The following is a 26470-nucleotide window of genomic DNA, read 5'->3' as shown; positions in this document are numbered from 1 at the left end:
GCTGTCCTAGTTGGCTGTGATTGCTGCAAGGCTGTTACCCAGAGCTGAAAGAGTAGCAACACGAAACAGAAATTGCATTGTCTGGGAATCGGAGCCAGGTCTCTTGTGGTAGGCGAGAATTCTACCACTGAACCACCAATGCTGATATGCTTGTATGGCTGTCCTAGTGTGTTGTGATTGCTGCAAGGCTGTTACCCAGAGCTGGAGGAGTAGCAACACAAAACAGGAATTGCATTGGCTGGGATTCGGACCCGGGTCTCCTGCGTGGGAGGCAAGAATTCTACCACTGAACCACCAATGCTGATATGCTCATAGATCTGTCCTAGTGGGGTGTGATTGCTGCAAGGATGTTACCCAGAGCTGGAAGAGTAGCAACACAAAACAGGATTTGCATTGGCCAGAAATTCGACCCGGGTCTCCCGCATGGCAGGCGAGAATTCCACCAGTGAACCACCAACGCTGATATGCTCATACTTCTGTCCTAGTTGAGTTTGATTGCTGCAAGGCTGTTACCCAGAGCTGGAAGAGTAGCAACACAAAACAGGAATTGCATTGGCCAGGAATCGGACCCGGGTCCCCTGCATGGGAGGCGCGAATTCTACCACTGATCCACTACCGCCGATAAGCTCATACTGCTGTCCTAGTGGGGTGTGATTGCTGCAAGGCTGTTACCCAGAGCTGGAAGAGTAGCAACACAAAACAGGATTTGCATTGGCCGGGAATCGGACCCAGGTCTCCCGCGTGGCAGGCGAGAATTCTACCACTGAACCACCAATGCTGATATGCTCATACTGCTGTCCTAGTGGCGTGTGATTGCTGCAAGGCTGTTACCCAGAGCTGGAAGATTAGCAACACAAAACAGGAATTTTATTGGCTGGGTATCAGACCCATGTCTCCTGTTTGGGAGGCGAGAATTCTACCACTGAACCAGCAATGCCGATATGCTCATACTGCTGTCCTAGTGGATTGTGATTGCTGCAAGGCTGTTACCCAGAGCTGGAAGAGTAGCAAAACAAAACAGAAATTGCATTGGCTGGGAATCAGACCCTGGACACTCGCATGGCAGGTGAGAATTCTACCACTGAACCACCAATGTAGACTTTCGTGGTTCCTTTGCCTTTGTATTATGTGAGTGCTAAAAGGCCGACAACCAGAGGTTGAACAGGAGCCACACAAAACATCAATTGCATTGGCCAGGAATCAGACCCTTGTCTCCCGCATGGCAGGCGAGAATTCTACCACTGAACCACCAAAGCTGATATGCTCATACTGCTCTCCTAGTGGGGTGTGATTGCTGCAAGGCTGTTACCCAGAGCTGGGAAAGTAGTAACACAAAACAGGAATTGCATTGGCCGGGAATCGGACCCTGGTCTCCCGCGTGGCAGGTGAGAATTCTACCAAATGCCACCCAGTCATCTAAGCACTTCCATGTACCAAAAGTCAGCACGCTGCCCCATGTGAGGCTCGAACTCACAACCTTCAGATTATGAGACTGGCTCATATGAGACAGCTCAAATCAGTCAAGCATGTCAGTATGGCCGAGCGGTCTAAGGTGCTGCGTTCAGGTGGCAGTCTTTCACCAGCTTCAATGTCACGGTGTCACCAACTTCCATGTCACGGTGCTGCGGTCTGGCTCGTAGGAGACAGCTCATACCAGTCAAGCATGTCAGGATGGCCGAGTGGTCTAAGGCGCTGCGTTCAGGTCGTAGTCTCCCCTGGAGTCGTGGGTTCAAATCCTATTTCAGACAAACCGAATCTTTGGCTACGCGTTCAGGCTCAGTTCTTTAACTCTTTAGCGCCATGTCCGAGTGATACAGTAACACTGACAAAGCACAGCATCAATCTCTTTGGGCCAAAGATCATGCAGCGTAGCAGTGTCCTTGGCAGCCTTAATGGGCACTTTAGACTGTAGGTTTTAAGGCGTTTGCGATCAAGGTATTGTCCACAAAAACTCGAAGACGCCTATGAAAAAAAAACAATGGACGAAGGCTTTAATGCAAGTGAACCGAAAGGGGATCAAAAGAACAGTCTTGGAATGCCATGTAGTGGAATGTCCTGGGATGCCATTGGTTTTTAAGGCAATGGGATTCGCAGGACTTTTCGTCAAATCCTCGCACAACGTTAATTCATAACATTTGACAGATCCATGCCGAACGTCAAACGACAACGTGATAGGAATGGGAGCATCTTACCATCACTGCTTCTGACTCAGGAAATGTTCTTGGAACTTCACGCCGCCAGGCCTCCAGAGGAGCTGTAGCTTTTTTTGCCCCGGGGAAGCATGATGCACATGGAAGGGGATAAAAAGTGCCACCCAGTCATCTAAGCACTTCCATGTGCCAGAAGTTAGCACACTGCCCCATGTGAGGCTCAAACTCACGATTTTCAGATTATGAGACTGACGCACTGCCTACTGCACCAACGAGGCAGACTGCTGGACCTTGGCAAACTGTGAAACACCAGCTTCCATGTCACGGTACTGCGGTCTGGCTCCTAGGAGACAGCTCAGACCAGTCAAGCATGTCAGGTTGGCCAAGCGGTCTAAGGTGCTGCGTTCAGGTCGCAGTCTCCCCTGGAGGCATGGGTTCAAATCCCACTTCTGACAAACCTAATCTTTGGCTACACGTTCAGGCTTAGTTCTTTAACTCTTTGGCGCCATGTCCGAGTGATACAGTAACACTGACAAAGCACAGCATCAATCTCTTTGCCCCAAAGATCATGCAGCGTAGCAGTGTCCCTGACAGCCTTAATGGGCACTTTAGACTGTAGGTTTTAGGGCGTTTGCAATCAAGGTATTGTCCACAAAAACTCGAAGACGCATATGACAAAAAAGAAAAACAATGGACGAAGGCTTTAATGCAAGTGAACCGAAAGGGGATCAAAAGAACAGTCTTGGAATGCCATGTAGTGGAATGTCCTGGGATGCCATTAATTTTTAAGGCAATGGGATTCGCAGGACTTTTCGTCAAATCCTCGCACAACGTTAATTCATGACATTTGACAGATCCACGCCGAACGTCAAGCGACAACGTGATAGGAATGGGAGCATCTTACCATCATTGCTTCAGACTCAGGAAATGTTCTTGGAACTTCACGCCGCCAGGCCTCCATAGGAGCTGTAGCTTTTTTTGCCCTGGGGAAGCATGATCCACACGGAAGGGGATAAAAAATGCCAACCAGTCATCTAAGCGCTTCCATGTGCCAAATGTAGCAGCTTGCCCCGTGTGAGGCTCGAACTCGTGACCTTCAGATTATGAGACTGACGCGCTGCCTACTGCGCCAACGAGGTAGACTACTGAATCTGGGCAAACTCGGAAACACCAGCTTCCATGTCACGGTGCTGCGGAGTGGCTCCTAGGAGACAGCTTGGATCAGGTAAGCATGTCAGGATGGCCGAGCGGTCTAAGGTGATGCGTTCAAGCTGGGGAACAATCGTCCAACAAAGAAGGGGAAGAAGGGAAGAAAGGGGGGACGAAAGAAAGAGAAAAAGGGAAGAAGAGGGGGAAAAAACGAAGAAAAGTAAGGGCGAATTCTAAGCTGTCCGGACACGCCTTCCTTGCACCTGCTTTACGTCACGCATAATGATACTGTTCTGTGTTAAAACAACGCAATTTGAGTTCCATTGATTTCTATTGCAGATGCTCACCAAGACCGGGGTTCGAATCCAGCTAAAGACGCTTTATTGTTATTGGTTTATTATTACTCAATAAACTAACTGTTTGAATGTGTAATGCCCCAAGGTAAATAAAATATGCCTAAGCACTTTATTCTTGTGTTTTTTGACATTCTTTCATGATAAATAAACCATACCAACTTGAATGTGTCATTATTTAGTAGTTGCTGTAGCATTGTTATGCTTATGGTTATTATTGTTCTGTATTTTGATGTACAAATGATCTACAAATGTCATAGAGTATATAGTGCACACACACACATATATGCATATATATATATATATATATATATATATATATATATATATATATATATATATATATATATGTGTGTGTGTGTGTGTGTGTGTGTGTATAGTGTGCATAGTGTATATGGAATTAAAAGTCAAGTAGTCAGTTATTTATATATGCATTATTTATCTAACAATTGTCAACAGAACAGTAATGAATATAGAGTAGAAAATTTAAAAATAATAAATTAGTTATTAATAATACAGTATTAACAATATAAATAAACAATGTTAATAAAATGTTAAATACAAACAGAAACCGACACAAAGTGGACTTAAAAGTCAAGGACATTTATTAATGCAATATTTATTTAACAATGGTCAACAAAACAGTAATGAACATGGAATAAAAAATCTAAAAAATTAAATGTTAAATATTAACAGAATAAATACAAAATTAATAAATTAAATAAAATGTTAAATAAAAAAGAAACCAAAACAATAAGTGAAATAGAATAAATTTAACTATTATGGTTGTAACCTGTATACACTTTATACATACACACACATATATAAATAATAAATAAGTTAAATAAAATGCCAACAAAATAAATAAACTATTTAAATAAAAAGTGCAATAAAACAGAACCAAACAAGGTAATTAAAGAACTATTATGGTTATAAACTGTATAAACTATAGACATACACATAAATAATAAACAGTTAAATAAAATGTTAACAAAATAAATTATTTTTTTAAAATGTGCAATAAAATAGAAACCAACAAGTGAAACAGTATAAATTGAAGATCTATTATGGTTGTAAACTTTATACACTCTGTACACACACACATATATAAATAATAAATTAAATAAAATGTTAACAAAATAAATACACTATTTAAATAAAATGCGCAATAAAATAGAAACCAACAACAAGTAAAATAGAATAAACTGTAGAACTATTATGGTTATAAACTATATAAATACACACACATATATAAATAATAAATAAGTCAAATAAAATGTTAACAAAATAAATTATTAAAAAGTAAAATGTGCGAAAAAAACAAGTGAAATAGAATAAATTGAATTATTATGGTTATAAACTGTAAACACTATACACACACACCCACACACACACATAAATAATATAAAAGTTAAATAAAATGTCAACAAAATAAATACACTATTTAAAGAAAATGTGAAATAAAAATATAAACTAACAGCAAGTGAAATTGAATAAACTGAAGAACTATTCCACTATATACATACACAAACAAACAAACACATTATTTTGGGTTGGTCCTTTTCATTTCCTCTAGCCACTCTTCTTTAGTTAAAGTTTCAGTCTGTGGGCAGTACACCCTGCCCCTGAGTTGGCTATGGCCTGTGGCATTTGTTTTGAACTGCCCACACTTTTTACAAGTGTTCGCTTGAACAGTTCTCCGGTACGGTCTTTTGGGAATGGCTCCAGATGTGGACGGTGATGCAGCAGGCTGTGAGCTGGTACTGGACATTGTTGGCTGAAGGGGTGGCTGTCTGAGTGGCATCCCCTGCACCATTGGGATACCCTGGGCCATCTGCACTCCTTGCATCATCGGGATACCCTGGGCCATAGGGATTCCCTGGACCATTGGCACAGCCTGGAACATTGGTACACCCTGAAACATCGGCATACCCTGGTACCCTGGTGTAGCTGGGATGTATATGTTGGGTACCATCTGCAGCGATGCTCCAGGTGCTGGTGGTGTAAATATGACCTGGGTCTGTACTGGTGCCTTGGGTCTAAGTGGGGGTCGTCCAACAGATGTCTGCCTCTGCCTTGCCTGACCTGCTGTGCTCTCTGGCAACACATACTGGTGCTGCTCTCCTGGTTGGTCTGGCTCTGTCCGAAGACTTTTGACAACTGGGAGAGGTTCCTGGGCTTCTGGGAGGGGTTGAGGCAACTGAATACCCTGAACCAGCACAGACAGCTCCTGCTTCTTCTGTCTGTTATTAAACCACTGAATCAGGGTATTCTGGTTTACCTCAACCAGCTGCATGGATGTACCTCCCATTACCAAGCTGTTGCCCAGTACGAGTTGCCTAATCCTGCGGTAGTCTTGCAGGATCAGAGACCATCTTGAAAGGGTTCCCTTGCCTTTTCGCTTGGGACTAGGGTGGATGGTACAAAGCCTAATAAAGATGGTCTCCACAAGACGGCAACAGTCAGGCCACTGAGCAGGAGCACTGCTTGCACCCAGCACACATCTGGTAGTGCTCTCCACGCCAGGGGTGTGAGTGGGCTTCTTGGGTGTTTTAAATCACCCACTCAGCAGTCGCTTCTGGTGTCGAGCTGCATACACCACCCGCTTCTTGTCTTGGTCATGCAGGCTTTGCCAAAGACCAATGATCTCGTTGGCCTCCTGGCTGGTGAGGCTGAGGCTTTTGTGGGTCCGGAGCTCAACCAGATATTCAGCCAGCCTGTCCACATGCTGGAAGGCCGGAATATTTTGGTAGTCAACAGTCTAATGAAAGCACAAAAAAAAAAAAAAAAAAATAGCACATTAAATTGTTCAATGCATAATTCCATAATTGATTCTGTTATCATGTTGAAGCTGCACTACGGAAATAAACCTGATGCGTGTTTGACTTTACACTTTATTTTTTAAATTATTCTAGATCATTGTAAAGACAGAAATTAGTGGGACTTACAGTCTCTTCATCACCATCATCATCGTCGTCATCATAATTATCTTCGTCATCATCTTCCGTAGCCTCTTCTGGCTCTAAGGGCACAGGTGAAATTGGTTCTTCAGGCTGCGCAGGTGGGTCAGGGACCAGTGCAGGGCATGTGGAGACTGGCAAAGAAGCGACACTGCTGGTGACTGCAGTGGAGGAACCCGATCTCAATGTGGAGGAGGATGGTGACAGAGCAGCCTCCGGATCAACAATAGAGTGATCCTCACTGATGTCACAGAAGCCCTCATCTTCTTCTCGCTCATCCACATTGAGATCCTCAATGAGCTCAGCAGTCTGCTCACAGTCTGGGTTCATGTTCTGCAGTGCCTGACCAGTCTGCTGGAACAGATACTGCACTCCAATGAGCTCACCTGAAAAAAATAAATGAAACATAAATAAACTAATTTTAAGAGCCATGTTTGATTGGGTGTTGAAGTAGCAAGTAGTTTTAAAAGCTCAACGTCAAGGAAGAAACAAACAAAAACATACATTTTAATCAGAGATCCAAAACATAATAAATATTCTGGACAAAATATCTATTGAAATGCTTGGCGTAGCAAAGAAACATCAGCCGCATCCCATTCAAAAATGCACGCAGAGATCCGTGACATGAAGATGGGATACTGTTGATGAGCATCAGTTGTACATCCCACGGCAATCCTGCGCATAAAGTGCCAGATGTCCAATTTCACAGTCAACTCCGGCCATCCTCTGAACCTGGCTTTGAGTTTGGTCTCACCCACATCAGTGCAGCACCCACAGTCCACATAAAAAACAGCAGGTGGATCCACACCAGACTCCTGGTATCTTCTGACCAGCCCATCCACCATCCTGTCCAGTCCTGCTCCTTCCTGGGCAGTGAGCACACTTATCAGCACCTGACCAAACTCATTGCCAACAGAGGTGAGCCAGAGTCCTGTTCCTCTTGCTGTCCCAGCCAGCTTTTTTGTGATCTAGATTAGACAAGAGAAGAACCATGGTGTATCATCAGATCAAGCAGACTACACAAAGGGATTTTACCAATGCTGGAATATAATAAAGAAATTATAAATTGATGAATATCCACTAACCTTTTTAGTTGAATCCATCTTCAAGATGGACCCATGGGTCGATGTTATCCTGGCATGGATTTCATTCAACCTTGTCAAGATGTCCTGGCTGTAGACAGTGAGGAGCCACTTGCAGCTTGGCACAACTGTAGGTGCTGGGGGCTCCTGGTAGGTGATCGGCAACACCCCAGGTCCACTGAGGAAATCCACACACTGAGTGGTGTAGCGGGCCAGACGCTGGAGCCACTCTTCACTGTGGTTTTCCTTCAGTTGTTTGATGACTTTTGTGGGGCTGGTGCCTAGTCCACGCTCACGCAGTAGGCGAATGACTCTTATATCACAGGCGTACCTTAGGAACAGAAGAATATTAAAATAAATATATATATATATATATATATATATATATATATATATATATATATATATTTTTTTTTTTTTATATATATATATATATATATATATATATATATATATATATATATATATATATAATTTGTAAAGTATTTTCATATATCTGTGATGATAGGTTAACAACTCCACGAGGAATAAAGGTGTTCAATTACTCACTTCTGTGTGAGAATGACCCGAAACTCTGAGCGATGGCCAAGATCCAGCTGCTGCAAGACAGTCTGACTCCAGGACACATGCGAGGCTTTGCACTTGGTACAGATGAGGGTTTCTGTAACCATGTTGTACATCCTGTCGATGTCCAGAACCTGCCGTGCCCTTTTGTGCAGACCTCCACCTGTCAGCTGATGCTGTCCACATGCAGGATTAGGGCAAAGGACTTTGACCCTCCACAGCTTGTATGGCATCCTCAGCAAAAGTGAATGACAGAAAAATCTGTCTGGAGCTGGAGCCTGATTGTATGTAAGTGCAGGCTGTGGAGGGTAATACCAGAGCTGGAGGTTGTCTCGAAGCTCTGGCTTTCCTTTGGACCCCATTTTAAAAAGCCTGCTGGCAATCCACTTGTGGTCCTCTGGTGGCAAGGTTTCAGCCCAAAGGCGCGGAAGTGGAACAGCTGATGGAGCTTGCAACAATGACCTAGAAGGTGCAGTCTGTGAAGGAAAATAGATAAAACCTTTAGTCTGGTAATGTAAATGCACCTTACATATTTGAGTGAGTACCCTTACATGATGTTATCATGATTATAATCTAAATACCTTTGATTTTAAGTGATTGTTTTTAAATACCTTATTATGTTTTTCAATTCCAAAAACCATTAATAGAATTTCACCAATAAACATTTTCTTTAAAGAAGCAAAAGTATTTTCCAATATAGTTATTTCTCTTTTTCCTTTCTACTTCTTTTCCATCCATTTTCTTTTCTTTTACTACTGTGAACATAAAATATCAACAGCAGAAGGCGTCATTTTTGTGATTCTTTGCTTTATTTTTTCCTCTCTTTATTTTGTTAACATTTATACATATATCAAGCTTAGTTAATTAACATCAAGTCAATTTAATTGGCTGGTCTTAAAACCACTTTGTGTGAATTCAGCTGGGGCAGCAAATATGCAAACCAAATTACATTTTTTTGGACAGAAAATATGAAATTACTTACTGAGACAATGCTGGACGGCTCTGTGGAACTGGTCACTGCCGCAGTGGATGTGAGGACGGGGGCAGAAACTTGAAGGTCCCGAGTCTGTACAAACAAGCAGTATAACAAAGTGCATTTTGTAAATATATATCTATAAGTAACATTTACTAATCAGAATTTTTTGCAACCATTACTTTATTTGAACATTAATGTATAAAATACATTGGGAATGAATGATTGCTGCTAAACTGTAAAATTTTGTCACAGCGCTTCGATGCAGAACAAAAAGTTTAAAGAATGGTGCTTATTTTTAATATATATGTTTTTATGCACTAAAAGAATACTACAGAGATGTTTTATTGAGATTTAATGTGACTGTACTTAACAAAAATACGAATTTACGTATAAAAAAAATGCTTATACCTAATTCTCTAAGAAAGCTATGTGGATTATGACAATACTTACAGCCGTGCTTGGTGTAGAAGCACTACACACTGCTGAACTGGGCTGAACGTCAGCCTGTGATGGTCTTCTAGCCACACTAAGATTTGGCTTTGCTGCAGCAATGTGGGATCCGGAAAATCTTGGTTTGGTGAACTCAAAAAGGGCAAGACAAAAAGCATTTCATTAAAAACACTGTTCACAATGGCAAAATGTACACTACTGTTCAAAGGTTTGCTATCTGCTCAATGTATTTTTTTTATGTTTTAATTATGTTTATCAAGGCTACATTTATTTGATCAAATATTTAGTAAAAACTGGAATAATGTGAAATAATAATATAGGCAAATTAAATAAATAAAGAATAATTTATTCAAACAATTCAAATTAAATAAAATCTACTTAATTTATGAGCAAATCAAACACAATAGAATTCTTGCAAAATATGAGTAATATTAAGCTTTTATATTTTAACAATAATAATTTTTTGAACATTAGTGTATATCACATTAAATTTCAAGCAATTAGAAACTATCTTTCTATATGTCAGTTGTACAATCAGTTTGATTTCTCTACAGTGTTTCGAGTTCAAGCTGTTTTTTACTACCACCCTCTGCTACTTTTACAGGTAGAAATAAGATATAAGTTAGAATAGATTTAATTAGACAACTGGTTCATTGCAAATAAATGTGACACATTAGGCTTTGATTAAAATTATAGTTTTCTGGATCAAGGAGCAATATGCAAACAAATATTTTTTTTACTACCAAAGGAATAAAGTATTGCATTATGTTATATACAGTATTATTGTACTATTATTACATCATACATTTCAACAAAAACATACATTGTATATTACAACATCACACTATGTGTTATATACAGTTGAAGTCTGATTTATTAGCCCACTTTTTAATTTTTTTCCACCAATTTCTGTTTAATGGAGAGAAGATTTGTTCAGCACATTTTTTTAAACATCAAAGTTTTAATAACTCATTCCTAAGAACTGTTTTATTTTATCTTTGCCCTGATGACAGTAAATAATATTTGACTAGATATTCTTCAAGACACTTCTATACCACTTAAAGTGACATTTGAAGGTTTAACTAGGTAAATTAGGTTAAATAGGCAGGTTAGGGTAATTAGGCAAGTTATTGTATAACCATGGTTTGTTTTGTAGACTATGCCAAAAAAAAAAAAAAAAAGCTTAAAGAGGCTCATAATATTGACCTTGAAAAATGTATTCGAAATAAAACAAATAAGATTTTTTTCCCAGAAGAAAAAATATTATCATACCTGTGGTAGCAAAAAAAATATATATATATTTTTAAATAAGTACTTTTTCAAGATAATACCTCAGACTCGTTGTTTAGAAAAAGTACAAATTTTAGCTTACACTTAAAATCAAAACAAAGTATTTACTATTAGTGTTTATTATGTATCATTATCTGAAGACAAGAGGTTAAAATGTAGCTTTAAAAACTGTGACCCTGACCATGACCTGACCATGTAATTTAATCCAATCACAGGAACTCAAACCGACCAATCAGCAAGTGTCTGCTACCCCCCACTGTGCAAGAGGTGTGAAAAGAAGCAGGTCTCTAGCAACACCTCAACTTTTTTATTGCTTTTTGTTCTTTTCTCTCCTATGTTTGAACTTTGAACTGAACTTTGAACACCTTGAACACTTGAAACACTGAAATTGTCATTTCTTTTGATTTTTTAAAAAATGTACCATTGACAATTGCGGTGAAATCTTTGATGCCACTGATGGAGTAGACGGGGGCTGGGGCTGGGCCTCAAGTTGTCTCGTCTCCATCACCTCCTGAGCAGGTACAGTAGGGGCCGGTTGTTGCACCGTTTGTGCTGGAGCAGCAGAAGCAGTACTCTGCTGAAAATAAATCACAAAAATACATATAATCATGAAAAAGGAAAGGCATTCTAGTAAATAAAAATAAACACATATTGACTCAAAAATTTACCTTTTGAGTGTGAAAACCACATGTGCATTTCAGCACACCTCCAAGCAAAGTCCTCTGCCCACGAGATTGCAATGGGCATTTCTTAATCTGAAAAAATCATGAAAGATATATTAAATAATTTTATACAATACAAAAAACTTATATAACTAAATAAGAATTTTTACTCAATGACTCCCTTAATAAAGCACACAATAGCTCTGTAAATTAATTTACCACTGTTTCTAGAATGTGTTTAATATTTGTCTAATATGTAATCGTACAGTTTGTACCTCCAAAAACGAAAAGAAGAATAAGGGGAACTGGACAGGAACATTTCAGGCCTTAAAACCACATGCTGTATACTGTACTCATAATCCCTTCCCCCACCTTTTCAGATCTCTCTCATAAACGGTCAAACTTACTAAATTATTCGACGTAAATCTCAAAATACATGCAATTTAAAACACTTTAATATTTAAAAACTAGTATGACATGTTTTACACAGATACTGTACTGAATGTACTGAAGCCTAACAAGTTAACGTTACTCTGTTAAGCAAATTTCAGCAAACGTTATATCATGTAAACGAAATACACACCCTTTGATAAATCTCATGCCACTTTTTTTGTCGAGGAGCTGGCCTGTTTCCCTCATTTGATGGCCAAACTCCTGTGCTGGCAAACTTTTTCAGACGTGAAATTCAGTCAGCGTCTGACATGGCTTCATGAGATTTTCCAGACATTTTTCTCCTATAAATTAAACGGTTTTGAATTAAAGTATCCAAATTTGAAATACAACACACTAAAACATTAATTCGTGCAATTGTGTAGTTTTTCCTACCTTTTTTAAGAAATCACTATCGGAAAAAATCCTTTACTGTAAGCAAAACGATGCTGTGCTCTGTCGAATGATGGTGTTCGTTGAATATCACTGATGGTCAATGAACTTTTTTGACCTCTGACCCGCCTCCAGAGGACCGCGTCATTCCTTCGTGTACCTTCGGCTCAGTTCGGAAAATTGATTGACATCTGACTAACCTGTTTGACTGCACACCTAGCGGTGATTCTTGGAACGGTTCCTCCCCCCCGGCTTCAACATTGTCTCGACTCTGATTGGTCAAATGTTGAAAATGTTGAGAATTCCGGTCCGCGATTGGCTGCAAATGTTGAAGCGCTGCAACGTGATTGGCTACAATGTTGGAGCGAATCGCTCCGATTGGCTCTCATCTTCAACATTTGTGAAATATTGTCGGACTATCCTTCGGCAGCTGGCGTTCAGGTCGCAGTCTCCCCTGGAGGTGTGGGTTCGAATCCCACTTCTGACAAACCAAGCCTGGGCAGTGCGCTCAGGCTGAAGTCTTTAACTCTCTGCCCCCATGTCCGAATGATACAGTAACACTGACAAAGTGCAGCATCACGCGGGCTTTAATGTAAGTGCACTGAAAGGGGATCAATAGAATTGTCCGGGGATGGTGTTGCTTTTTAAGGTTTGCAGGGCATTTTTTTCGTCAAATCCTCGTACAACGTCAAGTCATGACATTTGACAGATCCATGCCCTTGTATCGTGGATCATCCAGTGAGCAGAGAGCCAATTGAGAATGTGCGTAAAAGCAAATCTGAATGTTTCCGCCCAGTTGCTAACAGGAGACCCTCCGCTTGTAAAGCCATCGTGATAACCACAGAAGCCTCCGGTTAGGGTGAGAGCACTGTCTTGTGGTGCCAGCGCAGAGAGACGGAAAGTCACTTTCCACAATGTTTTCATTCAATGTTCTACGCTGGTGGAATCACCTTCCCATTCCCACTCGGATTACGGATACACGGGTGTCCTTCAAACGCCAGCTAACACCCATCTCTTCAGAGTACACCCGAACCCCGGTGAATATCCCTCTCTCTAAAGAAAACGAAACTCCTACTCCAGCACTAAATTCTCTGAGCACAAACAAATTACTTGGAATAAATAGCCCTTTTTCATATGCATTGCCTCGTCTTGTTGAATACCTCCACTATTGTATGTCGCTTTGGACAAAAGTGTCCGCTAATTGTATGCTTCCGCCCAGTTTCGAACAGGAGACCTTTAGCGTGTAATGCAAACATGATAAACACTACACTACGGAAACCAATAGGCCAGTGCTGCTTCAAGTATTTATAGTCTTTTTTTAAAGAGCTGTCTTGTACGGTCTGCACCGTGAAGGGCCAGCAAACGCACTGGCCACCTGCTCATGCACAACACAAAGCTAAAAGAAATCAGATTCTACGCAAGTTTGCGACACCGCGAGGGGCGGTAAACACTGTGCTGAATTCAAACTTCTAGCCTCACACCGCTGTGCAGAAAGAATGTTTTCAGTGAACGTCAGTACTCAACAGAAGCCTGATTTGACAATTGTCATAAAAGCCAGAGGTTGTTTCCGCCCAGTTTCGAACTGGGGACCTTTCGCGTGTAAGGCGAACGTGATAACCACTACACTACGGAAACCTTTAGGCAAATCAAGCAGATAACCCTTTTTGATTGGGTGCCTGTCGACGATCATTGCTGGTGCGGCAGTGGATGCTATTATTTTCTCGCCAAAAGAAGAGCACTGTTTCTGCTCGGTTTCGAACCGAGGACCTTTCGCGTGTTAGGCGAACGTGATAACCACTACACTACAGAAACCCCACAAGAGCTTCCACCAGCGAAGTTAGGCATGCAAGGATAAAACAAGGCGTACGCGCTGGTCAATCGAGCAGACAAAGCCAACTCAGCGTGACAAGCTCCCTGCAGGTATTAGGGCCAATTTACAATCCGGGCCCGACACAGCTGTACAGGTCCTTGCGAAATGTCCCCTTTCGTCACATTTGAAGCACCTGAATTCTGGGGGTTCCTTCATCACATTTTCTGAGCTCATGCATAGTCGACAGGTTTTTAGCTGATTGGTGTGCATGACTCTAAAGTGCTGTGGCCCTTCCGCCGTCTCAATTTTGGTACTGTATGGTAAGGAGACCATCTCTTCCGGAAATCAGTTTTTTACAAACCTTGTTCCATCTTCTATGTTTGTGCCAGGATACAATCTTCTTTTAATTTTAGATATGGGGAAAACTCCCCATCTCTCTAGCTTGCTTAAAATTTCTTCATCTGCTAGGTAAACAGGCAGATGCTTGAACGAAACAACATAGTCTCTGTTTTGTAACCTCCGTACTTCAGATTTCACTCCTTTAATTGTCAATCCATTGTCTATTAAAATTTCGGTGTCATCTTCAGTCTCCGTTGTTACTTCATACTCCCTTTGTTTGTTTGGGTCTCACCGCCAGAATTCTTCCTTCTCCAATCAACTCCGTGACTGCTTTGGTTATATTAAATCTTCTTGCATCTTTTACATTTTCTACTTCTACAGTTACTGTTGCTTCCTTTGTGCATACTCTTCTTTGTACCTCTTGCTTATCCTTACCTTTCTCACCTCTTCGTTGGCCGGGCTCTTCATTTTATTTATCTCTTTGTCTGTTGTCAAGTCCATTTTCTTTATCTCTTCGTCTATTATCCAGCCCATTTTCTTTATCCTTTCTTGCAAGTCCCTGCATTTCCATGTCGTTGCCGGGGAATCTGTCCATGATTAAAAATAAAACACACTACATAACCACCCTTCAGTCAGCAAAATGCTGCTGTTAGGTGGTTTTTAAAGACAAAAAGAAAACAAACAAAAACACTCAAGGTCAATAAACAAAAAGGTAGACAAACAAAATGGGGAGAGCCTTTCTCTCCTTACTGCTGCCAACTCACTTCCTGTTTGCTCTATAGCCCCCTCAGGGTGGTGTGGCTGTAAGCAATGACAGCTGTCAAGTGTTGGCTATTGAAACTAGGCGCAGCCCCAGGAGGCGAACACAGATTAGCTGCCTGCAGCGCCAATGAGCTGGACAGCCGGAGCTGGGCAAGCTGTGAAGCACCAGATTCCATGTCACGGTACTGTGGTGTGGCTCCCAGGAGACAGCTCCTGCCAAGCTTGCATGTCAGGATGGCCGAGCGGTCTAAGGCGCTGCGTTCAGGTTGCAGTTTCCCCTGGAGGCGTGGGTTCGAATCCCACTTCTGACAAACCGAGCCTGTGGCAGTGCACTCAGGCTGAATTCTTTAACTCTCTGCCCCCATGTCCGAATGATACAGTAACACTGACAAAGTGCCGCATCACGCGGGCTTTAATGCAAGTGCACTGAAAGGGGATCAAAAGAATTGTCCTGGGATGGTGTTGCTTTTTAAGTTTGCAGGGCATTTTTTTCGTCAAATCCTCGTACAACGTCAAGTCATGACATTTGACAGATCCATGCCCTTGTATCGTGGATCATCCAGTAAGCAGAGAGCCAATAGAGAATGTGCGTAAAAGCAAATCTGAATGTTTCCGCCCAGTGTCTAACAGGAGACCCACCGCTTGTAAAGCCATCGTGATAACCACAGGAGCCTCCGGTTAGGGTGAGAGCACTGTGTTGTGGTGCCAGCGCAGAGAGATGGATAGTCACTTTCCACAATGTTTTCATTCAATGTTCTACGCTGGTGGAATCACCTTCCCATTCCCACTCGGATTACGGATACACTGGTGTCCTTCAAACGACAGCTAACACCCATCTCTTCAGAGTACACCCGAACCCCGGTGAATATCCCTCTCTCTAAAGAAAACGAAACTCCTACTCCAGCACTAAATTCTCTGAGCACAAACAAATTACTTGGAATAAATAGCCCTTTTTCGTATGCATTGCCTCGTCTTGTTGAATACCTCCACTATTGTATGTCGCTTTGGACAAAAGTGTCCGCTAATTGTATGCTTCCGCCCAGTTTCGAACAGGAGACCTTTAGCGTGTAATGCAAACATGATAAACACTACACTACGGAAACCAATAGGCCAGTGCTGCTTCAAGTATTTATAGTCTTTTTTTATAGAGCTGTCTTGTACGGTCTGCACCGTGAAGGGCCAGCAAACGCACTGGCCACCTGCTCATGCACAACACAAAGCTAAAAGAAATCAGATTCTACGCAAGTTGGCGACACAGCGAGGGGCGGTAAACACTGAGCTGAATTCAAACTTCTAGCCTCACACCGCTGTGCAGAAAGAATGTTTTCAGTGAACGTCAGTACTCAACAGAAGCCTGATTTGACAATTGTCATAAAAGCCAGAGGTTGTTTCCGCCCAGTTTCGAACTGGGGACCTTTCGCGTGTGAGGCGAACGTGATAACCACTACACTACGGAAACCTTCAGGAAAATCAAGCAGATAACCCTTTTTGATTGGGTGCCTGTCGACGATCATTGCTGATGCGGCAGTGGATGCTATTATTTTCTCGCCAAAAGAAGAGCACTGTTTCTGCTCGGTTTCGAACCGAGGACCTTTCGCGTGTTAGGCGAACGTGATGACCACTACACTACAGAAACCCCACAAGTGCTTTCACCAGCGAAGTTAGGCCTGCAAGGATAAAACAAGGCGTACGCGTTGGTCAATCGAGCGGACAAAGCCAACTCAGCGTGACAAGCTCCCTGCAGGTATTAGGGCCAATTTACAATCCGGGCCCGACACAGCTGTACAGGTCCTTGCGAAATGTCCCCTTTCGTCACATTTGAAGCACCTGAATTCTGGGGGTTCCTTCATCACATTTTCTGAGCTCATGCATAGTCGACAGGTTTTTACCTGATTGGTGTGCATGACTCTAAAGTGCTGTGGCCCTTCCGCCGTCTCGATTTTGGTACTGTATGGTAAGGAGACCATCTCTTCCGGAAATCAGTTTTTTACAAACCTTGTTCCATCTTCTATGTTTGTGCCAGGATACAATCTTCTTTTAATTTTAGATATGGGGAAAACTCCCCATCTCTCTAGCTTGCTTAAAATTTCTTCATCTGCTAGGTAAACAGGCAGATGCTTGAACGAAACAACATAGTCTCTGTTTTGTAACCTCCGTACTTCAGATTTCACTCCTTTAATTGTCAATCCATTGTCTATTAAAATTTCGGTGTCATCTTCAGTCTCCGTTGTTACTTCATACTCCCTTTGTTTGTTTGGGTCTCACCGCCAGAATTCTTCCTTCTCCAATCAGCTCCGTGACTGCTTTGGTTATATCAAATCTTCTTGCATCTTTTACATTTTCTACTTCTACAGTTACTGTTGCTTCCTTTGTGCATACTCTTCTTTGTACCTCTTGCTTATCCTTACCTTTCTCACCTCTTCGTTGGCCGGGCTCTTCATTTTATTTATCTCTTTGTCTGTTGTCAAGTCCATTTTCTTTATCTCTTCGTCTATTATCCAGCCCATTTTCTTTATCCTTTTTTGCAAGTCCCTCCATTTCCATGTCGTTGCCGGGGAATCTGTCCATGATTAAAAATAAAACACACTACATAACCACCCTTCAGTCAGCAAAATGCTGCTGTTAGGTGGTTTTTAAAGACAAAAAGAAAACAAACAAACAAAAACACTCAAGGTCAATAAACAAAAAGGTAGACAAACAAAATGGGGAGAGCCTTTCTCTCCTTACTGCTGCCAACTCACTTCCTGTTTGCTCTATAGCCCCCTCAGAGTGGTGTGGCCGTAAGCAATGACAGCTGTCAAGTGTTGGCTATTGAAACTAGGCGCAGCCCCAGGAGGCGAGCACAGCTTAGCTGCCTGCGGCGCCAATGAGCTGGACAGCCGGAGCTGGGCAAGCTGTGAAGCACCAGATTCCATGTCACGGTACTGCGGTGTGGCTCCCAGGAGACAGCTCCTGCCAAGCTTGCATGTCAGGATGCCTGAGCGGTCTAAGGCGCTGCGTTCAGGTCGCAGTCTCCACTGGAGGCGTGGGTTAAAATCCCACTTCTGACAAACCGAGCCTGCGGCAGTGCGCTCAGGCTGAAGTCTTTAACTCTCTGCCCCCATGTCCGAATGATACAGTAACACTGACAAAGTGCTGCATCACGCGGGCTTTAATGCAGGTGCACTGAAAGGGGATCAAAAGAATTGTCCTGGGATGGTGTTGCTTTTTAAGGTTTGCAGGGCATTTTTTTCGTCAAATCCTCGTACAACGTCAAGTCATGACATTTGACAGATCCATGCCCTTGTATCGTGGATCATCCAGGGAGCAGAGAGCCAACTGAGAATGTGCGTAAAAGCAAATCTGAATGTTTCCGCCCAGTTTCTAACAGGAGACCCTCCGCTTGTAAAGCCATCGTGATAACCACAGGAGCCTCCGGTTAGGGTGAGAGCACTGTCTTGTGGTGCCAGCGCAGAGAGACGGAAAGTCACTTTCCACAATGTTTTCATTCAATGTTCTACGCTGGTGGAATCACCTTCCCATTCGTACTCGGATTACGGATACACTGGTGTCCTTCAAACGACAGCTAACACCCATCTCTTCAGAGTACACCCGAACCCCGGTGAATATCCCTCTCTCTAAAGAAAACAAAACTCCTACTCCAGCACTAAATTCTCTGAGCACAAACAAATTACTTGGAATAAATAGCCCTTTTTCGTAAAGGGGAGGTAAACACTGAGTTGAATTCAAACTTCTAGCCTCACACCGCTCTGTAGAAAGAATGTTTTCAGTGAACGTCAGTACTCAACAGAAGCCTGATATGACAATTGTCATAAAAGCCTGAGGTTGTTTACGCCCAGTTTCGAACTGGGAACCTTTCGCGTGTGAGGCGAACGTGATAACCACTACACTACGGAAACCTTCAGGCAAATCAAGCAGATAACTATTTTTGATTGGGTGCCTGTTGACGATCATTGCTGGCAGATGCACAAAACAAGAGCACTGTTTCTGCTCGGTTTCGAACCAATGACCCTTCGCATGCTAGGCAAACATGATGACCACTACACTACAGAAACCCCACAAGCGCCCTCACCAGCGAAGTTAGGCCTGCAGGGATAAAACAAGGTGTACGCGTTTGTCAATCAAGCGGACAAAGCCAACTCAGTGTGACAAGCTCCCTGCAGGTATTAGGGCCAATTTACAATCCGGGCCCGACACAGCTGTACAGGTCCTTGATCACATGTTTTTGGATTTGTCAGGGAAACCAGAGCACCCAGAGGAAACCCACACGAACATGGGGAGAACATGCAAACTCCACACAGAAACACCAACTGACCCAGCTTAGGCTCGAACTAGTGACCTTCTTGCTGTGAGGCGAAAATGCTACCCACTGCACCACCGTGCAGCCACCATATACATTTTTTTCTAAAATGTATATATATATATTTTAAGTCTCAGCTCTGCAATTTAACTATTTTTGTGGCAAATATTTTTTCATTATCTTTCAAACAGTAGGCTGAAAAAAAACTAATTTTAGAATAACAATGTGGTGGCGCTGAGGGTGGAACGTTCGCCTCACAGTGAGAAAGTCGTTGGCTTGAGCCTCAGCTAGGTCAGGTGGCATTTCTGTGTGGAGTTTGCATGTTCTCCCTGTGTTTGTGTGGGTGTCCTCTGGGTGCTCTAGTTTCCTCCACAAATCCAAAGACATGTGGTACAGGTAAATTGAGTAGGCTCAAATATATATATATGTGTGTGTTTGGATGTTTCCCAGTGATGCATTGCAGCTGGAAGGGCATCTGTTGTGTAAAACATGGATGGTGCTGGATAAGCTCTTGGGTTATTCCATTGTAGCAACTCCAGACTAATAAAGGGACTAAGCTGAAAAGAAAATTAATGAATTTAATCGGAATTTAAAGGTTTTTGCATTTGATTTCAATATTTTTTTTTTTTTGTCATTATAAGCTAAGCTTATTGTGCTGTAGGTTTTTGCTTCTACATTTTACCAACAGTAAACCGGAGCATTATTGAACAAAGAAACATACAAAAGAACCCTTCCTTTTCATTGATACAACCTTTATGCAAAAATCACCAAACATGAGCTCTCTACACTTTTGAGTGAACTCTGTTCATTTTCCTGGTGTGAAGCTGATTCTGTTAAATTGCTCCCTGTTAGCAAAGTACAGCTCTGCAATTGCAGAGAGCTGGGCCACTGCATTTTGAGAGACACCTTCTCTCTGAAACGCTCTGGTCATGGTTGCTCCACGTCTTGTCAGCTTCAAAAGCCTTTTGTAGCATGTATGACATCACAAACATTATTAGCTAAAAAAAACTATTTAAAACAATTAATACCTTTATGACCAAATAATTACAATGCAACCACCTATCGTAAGCCTAATGAGCACATAAAATTATATAAATAAGTATCAAATGCACATTTGTTTGTGTGTGTGTGAGTGAAAGACAGCATGTAGTAGTGTGTGTAAGAGAGAGAGCCAGTACATGTTTATGAGAAAGCATGTAGAAGTGTGTGTGTGTGTGTGTGAGAGGGAGGGCTTATCTTTGTGAGTGAGAGCATGTACATGTGTCTGTGAGATGTCTATGTGTTTGTGTTGGCAACATTGTATCATTTACAGTCATGCTAAAAAAGTATTTCTGAATTGAATTGAGATAGAATGTAGGTGTGTGTGAGAGAGCATGTACAAGAGTGAGTGTGTTAGTGAGAGTGTGTACAAGTGTGTGTGTGTGTGTGTGTGAGTGAGACTAATTAGTTAGTGTTGTGCTGAAATTTGATATGTCCTGAAAACTTGTCAGACCAAACAGTTATTTACTTTTTGGTTTTATTTATTTAATAAATGTATATGGTATTTAAGCAAAGTTTTAGGGGAACTGGATATAATTATAAAGAATAATATTTTTTTACATAATATAATCATTTTTATTTTTAAATTTTATTTTAAATAATAATAGGCCTACACACACACACACACAGTCTAAAAATTGAATATTAAGCATGTAATATACACCCAGTCTAAAGCATGAAGTTTCCAGAAGCACTCAAACTGCTCAAGGCTGAGCTAATGCTGAGGTTTCATCTTTGGATGGAGACTCAATAATATCCATCTGCACAGTGTGACGTCACATTCGACTGGCGCGTGTGTGTGTGTGTGTGGCTTTTTTCTGTGTTAGTGGGCGAGGCCGCAGGTTTCAAATCTCCCAGGTTTGCGCACACAACTACTTGTGTTTCGTAGATACAACATCACAAAACACCTAATGACCCGTTATCAAGACGACTCATTTGAAGCACTATGAGTCGACTCTTTTATAGATGAATCAACAGTTTTAAACACTGTACACTTACAGATTTAAGCCTTAGCTGGATATTTCACTTCACTTAGAGCTGTGTTACACACTACATGGAAGGGCATTTTCAAAAACCCATAATATGGGCTTTTTAACAAAATAAATACACTATTTAAATAAAATAGAAATCAACAAGTAAAATAGAAGAAACTGTAGAACTATTATGGTTATAAACTATATAAATACACACACATGTAAGGGTCCTTCTATTAGTCCCATGATGGAACTAACAGCATGGGTGAAGGCTAAATGCGTGTAAACCTTTTAGCACATGTGAAAAGAAATATTTTTGTTCGTTAAAATTTATTTTAATTTGTTTTTAGCTCTGAATTTTAATCTGACTCCAATTTATAATAATTTTAGATTTAGATTCATCTAATTCAAGCTGATTACCTTATAGGTTGTGATTAGGTCTAATTTAGATTGATTACTCTTATAAATCCTTATATTCAATTAATGTTTCATCGTTTACTCAAAGTCGCTTAGAGTCAGTATGGCTGGGCAGTTTCATCTGCAAACGGACACATCTTCTCCAGTTCCGATTCTTAGCAGATATGCTAATTTCCTTTAAGTAACAATAGGCCGCCCCATGCTTGCACATACTTAAAGAAAGTTTGATTTAGCCCCTAGATTATATCATCAGTGATTGTCAGAAATCAACAGGTCTCCAATGCTGTGCCCATGCTCCATCCATTGTGCCTAAATAGATGACTAATCCTGGTTGTAGGCTGCGGAAACATCAGCCTAAACAATCTACTACATTTAAATGATTTCAGGAGATATTAGAGTTAAACAAGAATTTTACATTTATTTGTCAGGAAAAGATTTTCCATTGCAGTTCACATAATTAAACAAAATAAGCCAATCAAGATTGTACAACATCAACTACTCAAAGATACATTTAAGAGTTAAAGAGGAATACCTGAACATGTAGAAATACATTGCAGCATATAAGTCCTGATGCAGAGCTCAGAGATTCACAACCTGCAATGGGGTATCCTGTCTACAGGATCCCACGGACACTTCTGCACCCTTTGCCTAAATACTCAAATCATCATAAATTCAAGACAATAAAAGCTTCACCAAGACTCTTGCCTGGTCATGAGTTGATGCGAAGACCATTTTGCCTGGAGTGGAGCATCTGGCAAAGATCTTTTCAAAGTCAAAACCCAAATTAACTGATATAAAGGAGATTGTAAAATATTACAGTGAAATTAAGACCACTTTACCAATCACACAGAGACATTTAAAATCACACCAAGCATGAATATAAAGCCACAAGATACACCATATTAAAACTTAAAGATTCGGTGTGAAATGTGAGTGAGCTGCTCTGGTGGAGAAGGTAAAGTCCAGGGCAAAGAAGGGGGCTCAGGATGCATGATCGAGACAACCTGAACAACTGGTTTTCTAGCTGATCTTCTTCTCAAATTAGAAAGTTTATTGTTTTAGTGACTGACCATTCTCACGGTCTTGTCTCGTGTGGAGTTCCATAACAGTTTGCAGATTTTAATATTATGGAGAGATATAGCCATCCTTACATTATTATGTGCATATCTGATCTTAAACTGTAGTTTCACTGTACACTGCAACGAGAACCTCAGTCAATAATATTTATGTAAAACTGAATTTTTGTTGCATCATATGATTATATTTTAAACTTTTTATAAAATCATCAAACAATGTGTACCTAAAAAGCATTTTCTAACAAATAAAAAAGTTCTGTCCTATTGTCACTAAGTTATTGTTACTTTTTTTCTACTGGATATGTGGTTTATATCTAGTATATATATATATATATATATATATATATATATATATATATATATATATATATATATATATATATATATATATATATATATATTGATTTGTCTATTTGCTGGCTTGCTATCAGAAAACAAACACTAAGCTAGGTTATAAATTAATAAATTCTACAATTACAAGTGATTTGTAATTTGTTCATTTATACCCCATTTTTTGTTTAATAAAGTTTTTCTATGCAGACTTTATGTGTTGGTCTAATATTTGTATAAAGTTTGCATTTACTCATTTAGCATCTTTTATCCTGCGACCAACAACTAATGACACAAGAAGAAACAGACTCAGCCTATTAAAGGTTCAGAGCTTGTGTTTTTAAATGCTAACAAACCTTAAGCCAAGTCCAACAAGTAAAGCCACACAGTATTGTTTTAAAGCTTATTTAATTTTATTTTATTTTTTTAAAAATGCACTGTTGTATTCTCAAGTCAAGTTGTTAAGCTCATTAGGCCCTGTGGCTTTTGTTTTTTATTTATAATATCTTTCACTTAAATTGCTGTTTTATAAAAACATCTACTGGGAAGAGTTGCCATATTTGATATAAAGCTTTAATGGCACAAACGTGTTATTTAATTTAAAGCTTACTTGTTTTTATTTATTAAAAAGCCTAGCTTGATGTGCACTATTTTGTTTTTCTTTTGCTTATTTTATTGTTGTGATTTATAAAGTAATCTGATTTGTTATAAAAGCTTTTCTGGTAAAATAATAATAATAAAACAATAAACAACACATAAACAGTGTTTAAGTGTCTAATGCTGGCAGCATCATGTTACAAAACTATTCACAAAGATTATTTGATTTATTAAATAACTCATCTCTTATGCTTTCTTTCATGTTATGTGACAAAATGAATGAATGACTCGGATTAACTAAAAGATTCATTAATTCGCTCATGTGCACGATGTGTAGTGCGAGACAAGATTAGTTCATTTTTCGAGTCCTCTACCGAGTCGTTCGTTCACCACATGAAAGACTACAGCCTAACATATGCATTTATATGCCAATCATATGCATTTAGAGCCAGAAAAAGAATTGATCTGTTCACCTCTCGAGTCCTCGGGTTTGAATCATTCATTCATCACGGGCCAATCATATGCGTTTAGAGCCAAAAAAAAAAAAAGAATTGATTTATTCAACTCTCGAGTCCTCTGGTTTGAGTTATTCTGTCACATGATGAACGAACGACTCAAGAACCAGAAGACTCGAAAGGTAAAATAATTATCATGGCTCCTATTGGCTCAGACTGTTTACATTGGTTAAGATTATATGTGACTGTCATTGTAACGTGAACGCACCACTGACATTTAAAGACATTAAGAGGTGAGCTGAGCAAACAGACAACAATGCCTATAGACAAAAGAGCAGGTAAACATTGAATTATTATTTTCTTCTTCTTATAATCTATTTATGACTTATTTGTTGTGTGATGAACCTTCTGGGCTAGTTGTAGATGTGTTTTTGAAGCAGTTCGTAACATTTTAATAATATTTTGGCAAATTGAACCAAATGAACAAAATGACTTGAGAAAAGATTTGTTCATCTCGATGAACGAGACTCAAAGATCCGAGTCAGAAAAATGATCCGAACTTCCCATCACTATTGAGTATGCGAAATTCTGTTGTACGCCACTGCCAAAAGGGGTGGGATTAAACAAGATGATTAGACAAAATGATTAAATGGTTTCTCTTCAGTGTGGCTCATGATGTGTTGATTAAGGTGTGATGATTGGCTGAAACTCTTCCCACGCTGAGTGCATGTGAATGGTTTCTCTCCAGTGTGTATCCTCATGTGTCGATTAAGGTTTGAAGAAAAGTTAAAACACTTCCCACACTGACTGCATGTGAATGGTTTCTCTCCAGTGTGGATTCTCATGTGTTTATAAAGGTCTGATGAGCGGCTAAAACTTTTTCCACATTGAGTGCATTTGAATGGTTTATTTCTAGTGTGGATTATCATGTGTTGATTAAGGTGTGATAAGCAGTTAAAACTCTTCCCACACTGGTTGCATGTGAATGGTTTCTCTCCAGTGTGGATCCTCATGTGTTGATGAAAGTTTGATGAAATGTTAAAACTCTTCCCACACTGAGTGCATGTGAATGGTTTCTCTCCAGTGTGGATCCTCATGTGTCGATGAAGGTTTGATGAAAAGTTAAAACTCTTCCCACACTGGTTGCATGTGAATGGTTTCTCTCCAGTGTGGATTTTCATGTGTTTATAAAGGTTTGATGAGCAGTTAAAACTCTTCTCACACTGGTTGCATGTGAATGGTTTCTCTCCAGTGTGGATCCTCATATGTTGATGAAGGTCTGATGAGCGGTTAAAACTTTTCCCACATTGAGTGCATTTGAATGGTTTCTTTCTAGTGTGAATCATCATGTGTTGATTAAGGTGTGATAAGGCGTTGAAACTCTTCCCACACTGAGGGCATGTGAATGGTTTCTCTCCAGTGTGGATTCTCATGTGTAGATTAAGATTTGATGATTGGTTGAAACTCTTTCCACACTGAGTGCAGGTGAAACTATTCTTGTCTCTCCTTTTCAAAATATCATCAGTCTGTAAATGAGTTTTTTCCTCAATGTTGACATGATGTTCCTCTTTACTGTCCTCATTCTCTTCAATTAGGTCTGGAAAAAAAAAACACTAGTTGTTATCAAGTCTTAAAAACTCTCATGAAAAGTGAAAAGACACTGGAAACATTGTCTACACACACTGTAATTTTGATGCACATTAAGTGTAAAATAAATCAGATCATATTGTGTTTGGTCCATTAACGTGTACACATTTAATCAGATTCAGTTCAATTAATCTTCATTTATCTACTGCTTTTACAATGTAAATTGTTTCAAAGCCGCTTAACATAGAAGTTATAGTTTATGGATATGCACAAACTCTGCTGACATGGTTCCGGTAGAATATCAGTCAGGTTCTTTACGTACGCATT

The 26470-nt window shown here is 40.4% G+C and overlaps 2 protein-coding genes and 7 non-coding genes across 15 annotated transcripts in view; all 9 read right to left on the bottom strand.

Moving 5' to 3' along the window:
- LOC103910528 (uncharacterized) overlaps positions 1–26470 on the bottom strand; it is a 173207-nt gene that overhangs the window by 137722 nt on the left and 9015 nt on the right. For 2 of the 7 annotated variants that reach the window (XM_087248905.2, XM_087248904.2), the window contains exon 3: positions 22491–26153. The exons of the other annotated variants lie outside the window; for them this stretch is intronic. In XM_087248905.2, coding sequence (XP_087105031.1) covers positions 25189–26153 — 965 coding nt within the window. In that variant the 3' untranslated portion in view covers positions 22491–25188. Of the gene's footprint in view, positions 1–22490; positions 26154–26470 lie in introns of those variants that run through there. 7 annotated transcript variants of the gene reach the window in all.
- Positions 231–301, bottom strand: trnag-ccc (transfer RNA glycine (anticodon CCC)). The gene has a single exon. It is a non-coding gene; the product is annotated as a tRNA-Gly (tRNA).
- Positions 708–778, bottom strand: trnag-gcc (transfer RNA glycine (anticodon GCC)). The gene has a single exon. It is a non-coding gene; the product is annotated as a tRNA-Gly (tRNA).
- LOC101886186 (uncharacterized) lies at positions 4987–9846 on the bottom strand. Its single transcript, XM_087249106.2, has 3 exons — positions 8244–9846; positions 7698–8025; positions 4987–7580 (listed from the first exon to the last, which is right to left on the bottom strand). Exons 1-3 carry the CDS (start codon positions 8618–8620, stop codon positions 7164–7166), a joined length of 1122 nt encoding a protein of 373 aa, XP_087105232.1. The 5' UTR covers positions 8621–9846; the 3' UTR covers positions 4987–7163.
- trnav-cac (transfer RNA valine (anticodon CAC)) lies at positions 14021–14093 on the bottom strand. The gene has a single exon. It is a non-coding gene; the product is annotated as a tRNA-Val (tRNA).
- trnav-aac (transfer RNA valine (anticodon AAC)) lies at positions 14198–14270 on the bottom strand. Its single transcript has one exon. It is a non-coding gene; the product is annotated as a tRNA-Val (tRNA).
- trnav-cac (transfer RNA valine (anticodon CAC)) lies at positions 16756–16828 on the bottom strand. Its single transcript has one exon. It is a non-coding gene; the product is annotated as a tRNA-Val (tRNA).
- On the bottom strand, positions 16933–17005 carry trnav-aac (transfer RNA valine (anticodon AAC)). Its single transcript has one exon. It is a non-coding gene; the product is annotated as a tRNA-Val (tRNA).
- trnaa-agc (transfer RNA alanine (anticodon AGC)) lies at positions 19352–19424 on the bottom strand. The gene has a single exon. It is a non-coding gene; the product is annotated as a tRNA-Ala (tRNA).

This window comes from Danio rerio, chromosome 4 (genome assembly GCF_052040795.2).
Source record: "Danio rerio strain M-AB ecotype USA chromosome 4, GRCz13ab, whole genome shotgun sequence".
NCBI classification, from domain to species: Eukaryota; Metazoa; Chordata; class Actinopteri; order Cypriniformes; family Danionidae; genus Danio; species Danio rerio.
The sequence above is the reverse complement of the archived record's forward strand: the minus strand, read 5'-3'. Positions and strand labels throughout refer to the sequence as shown.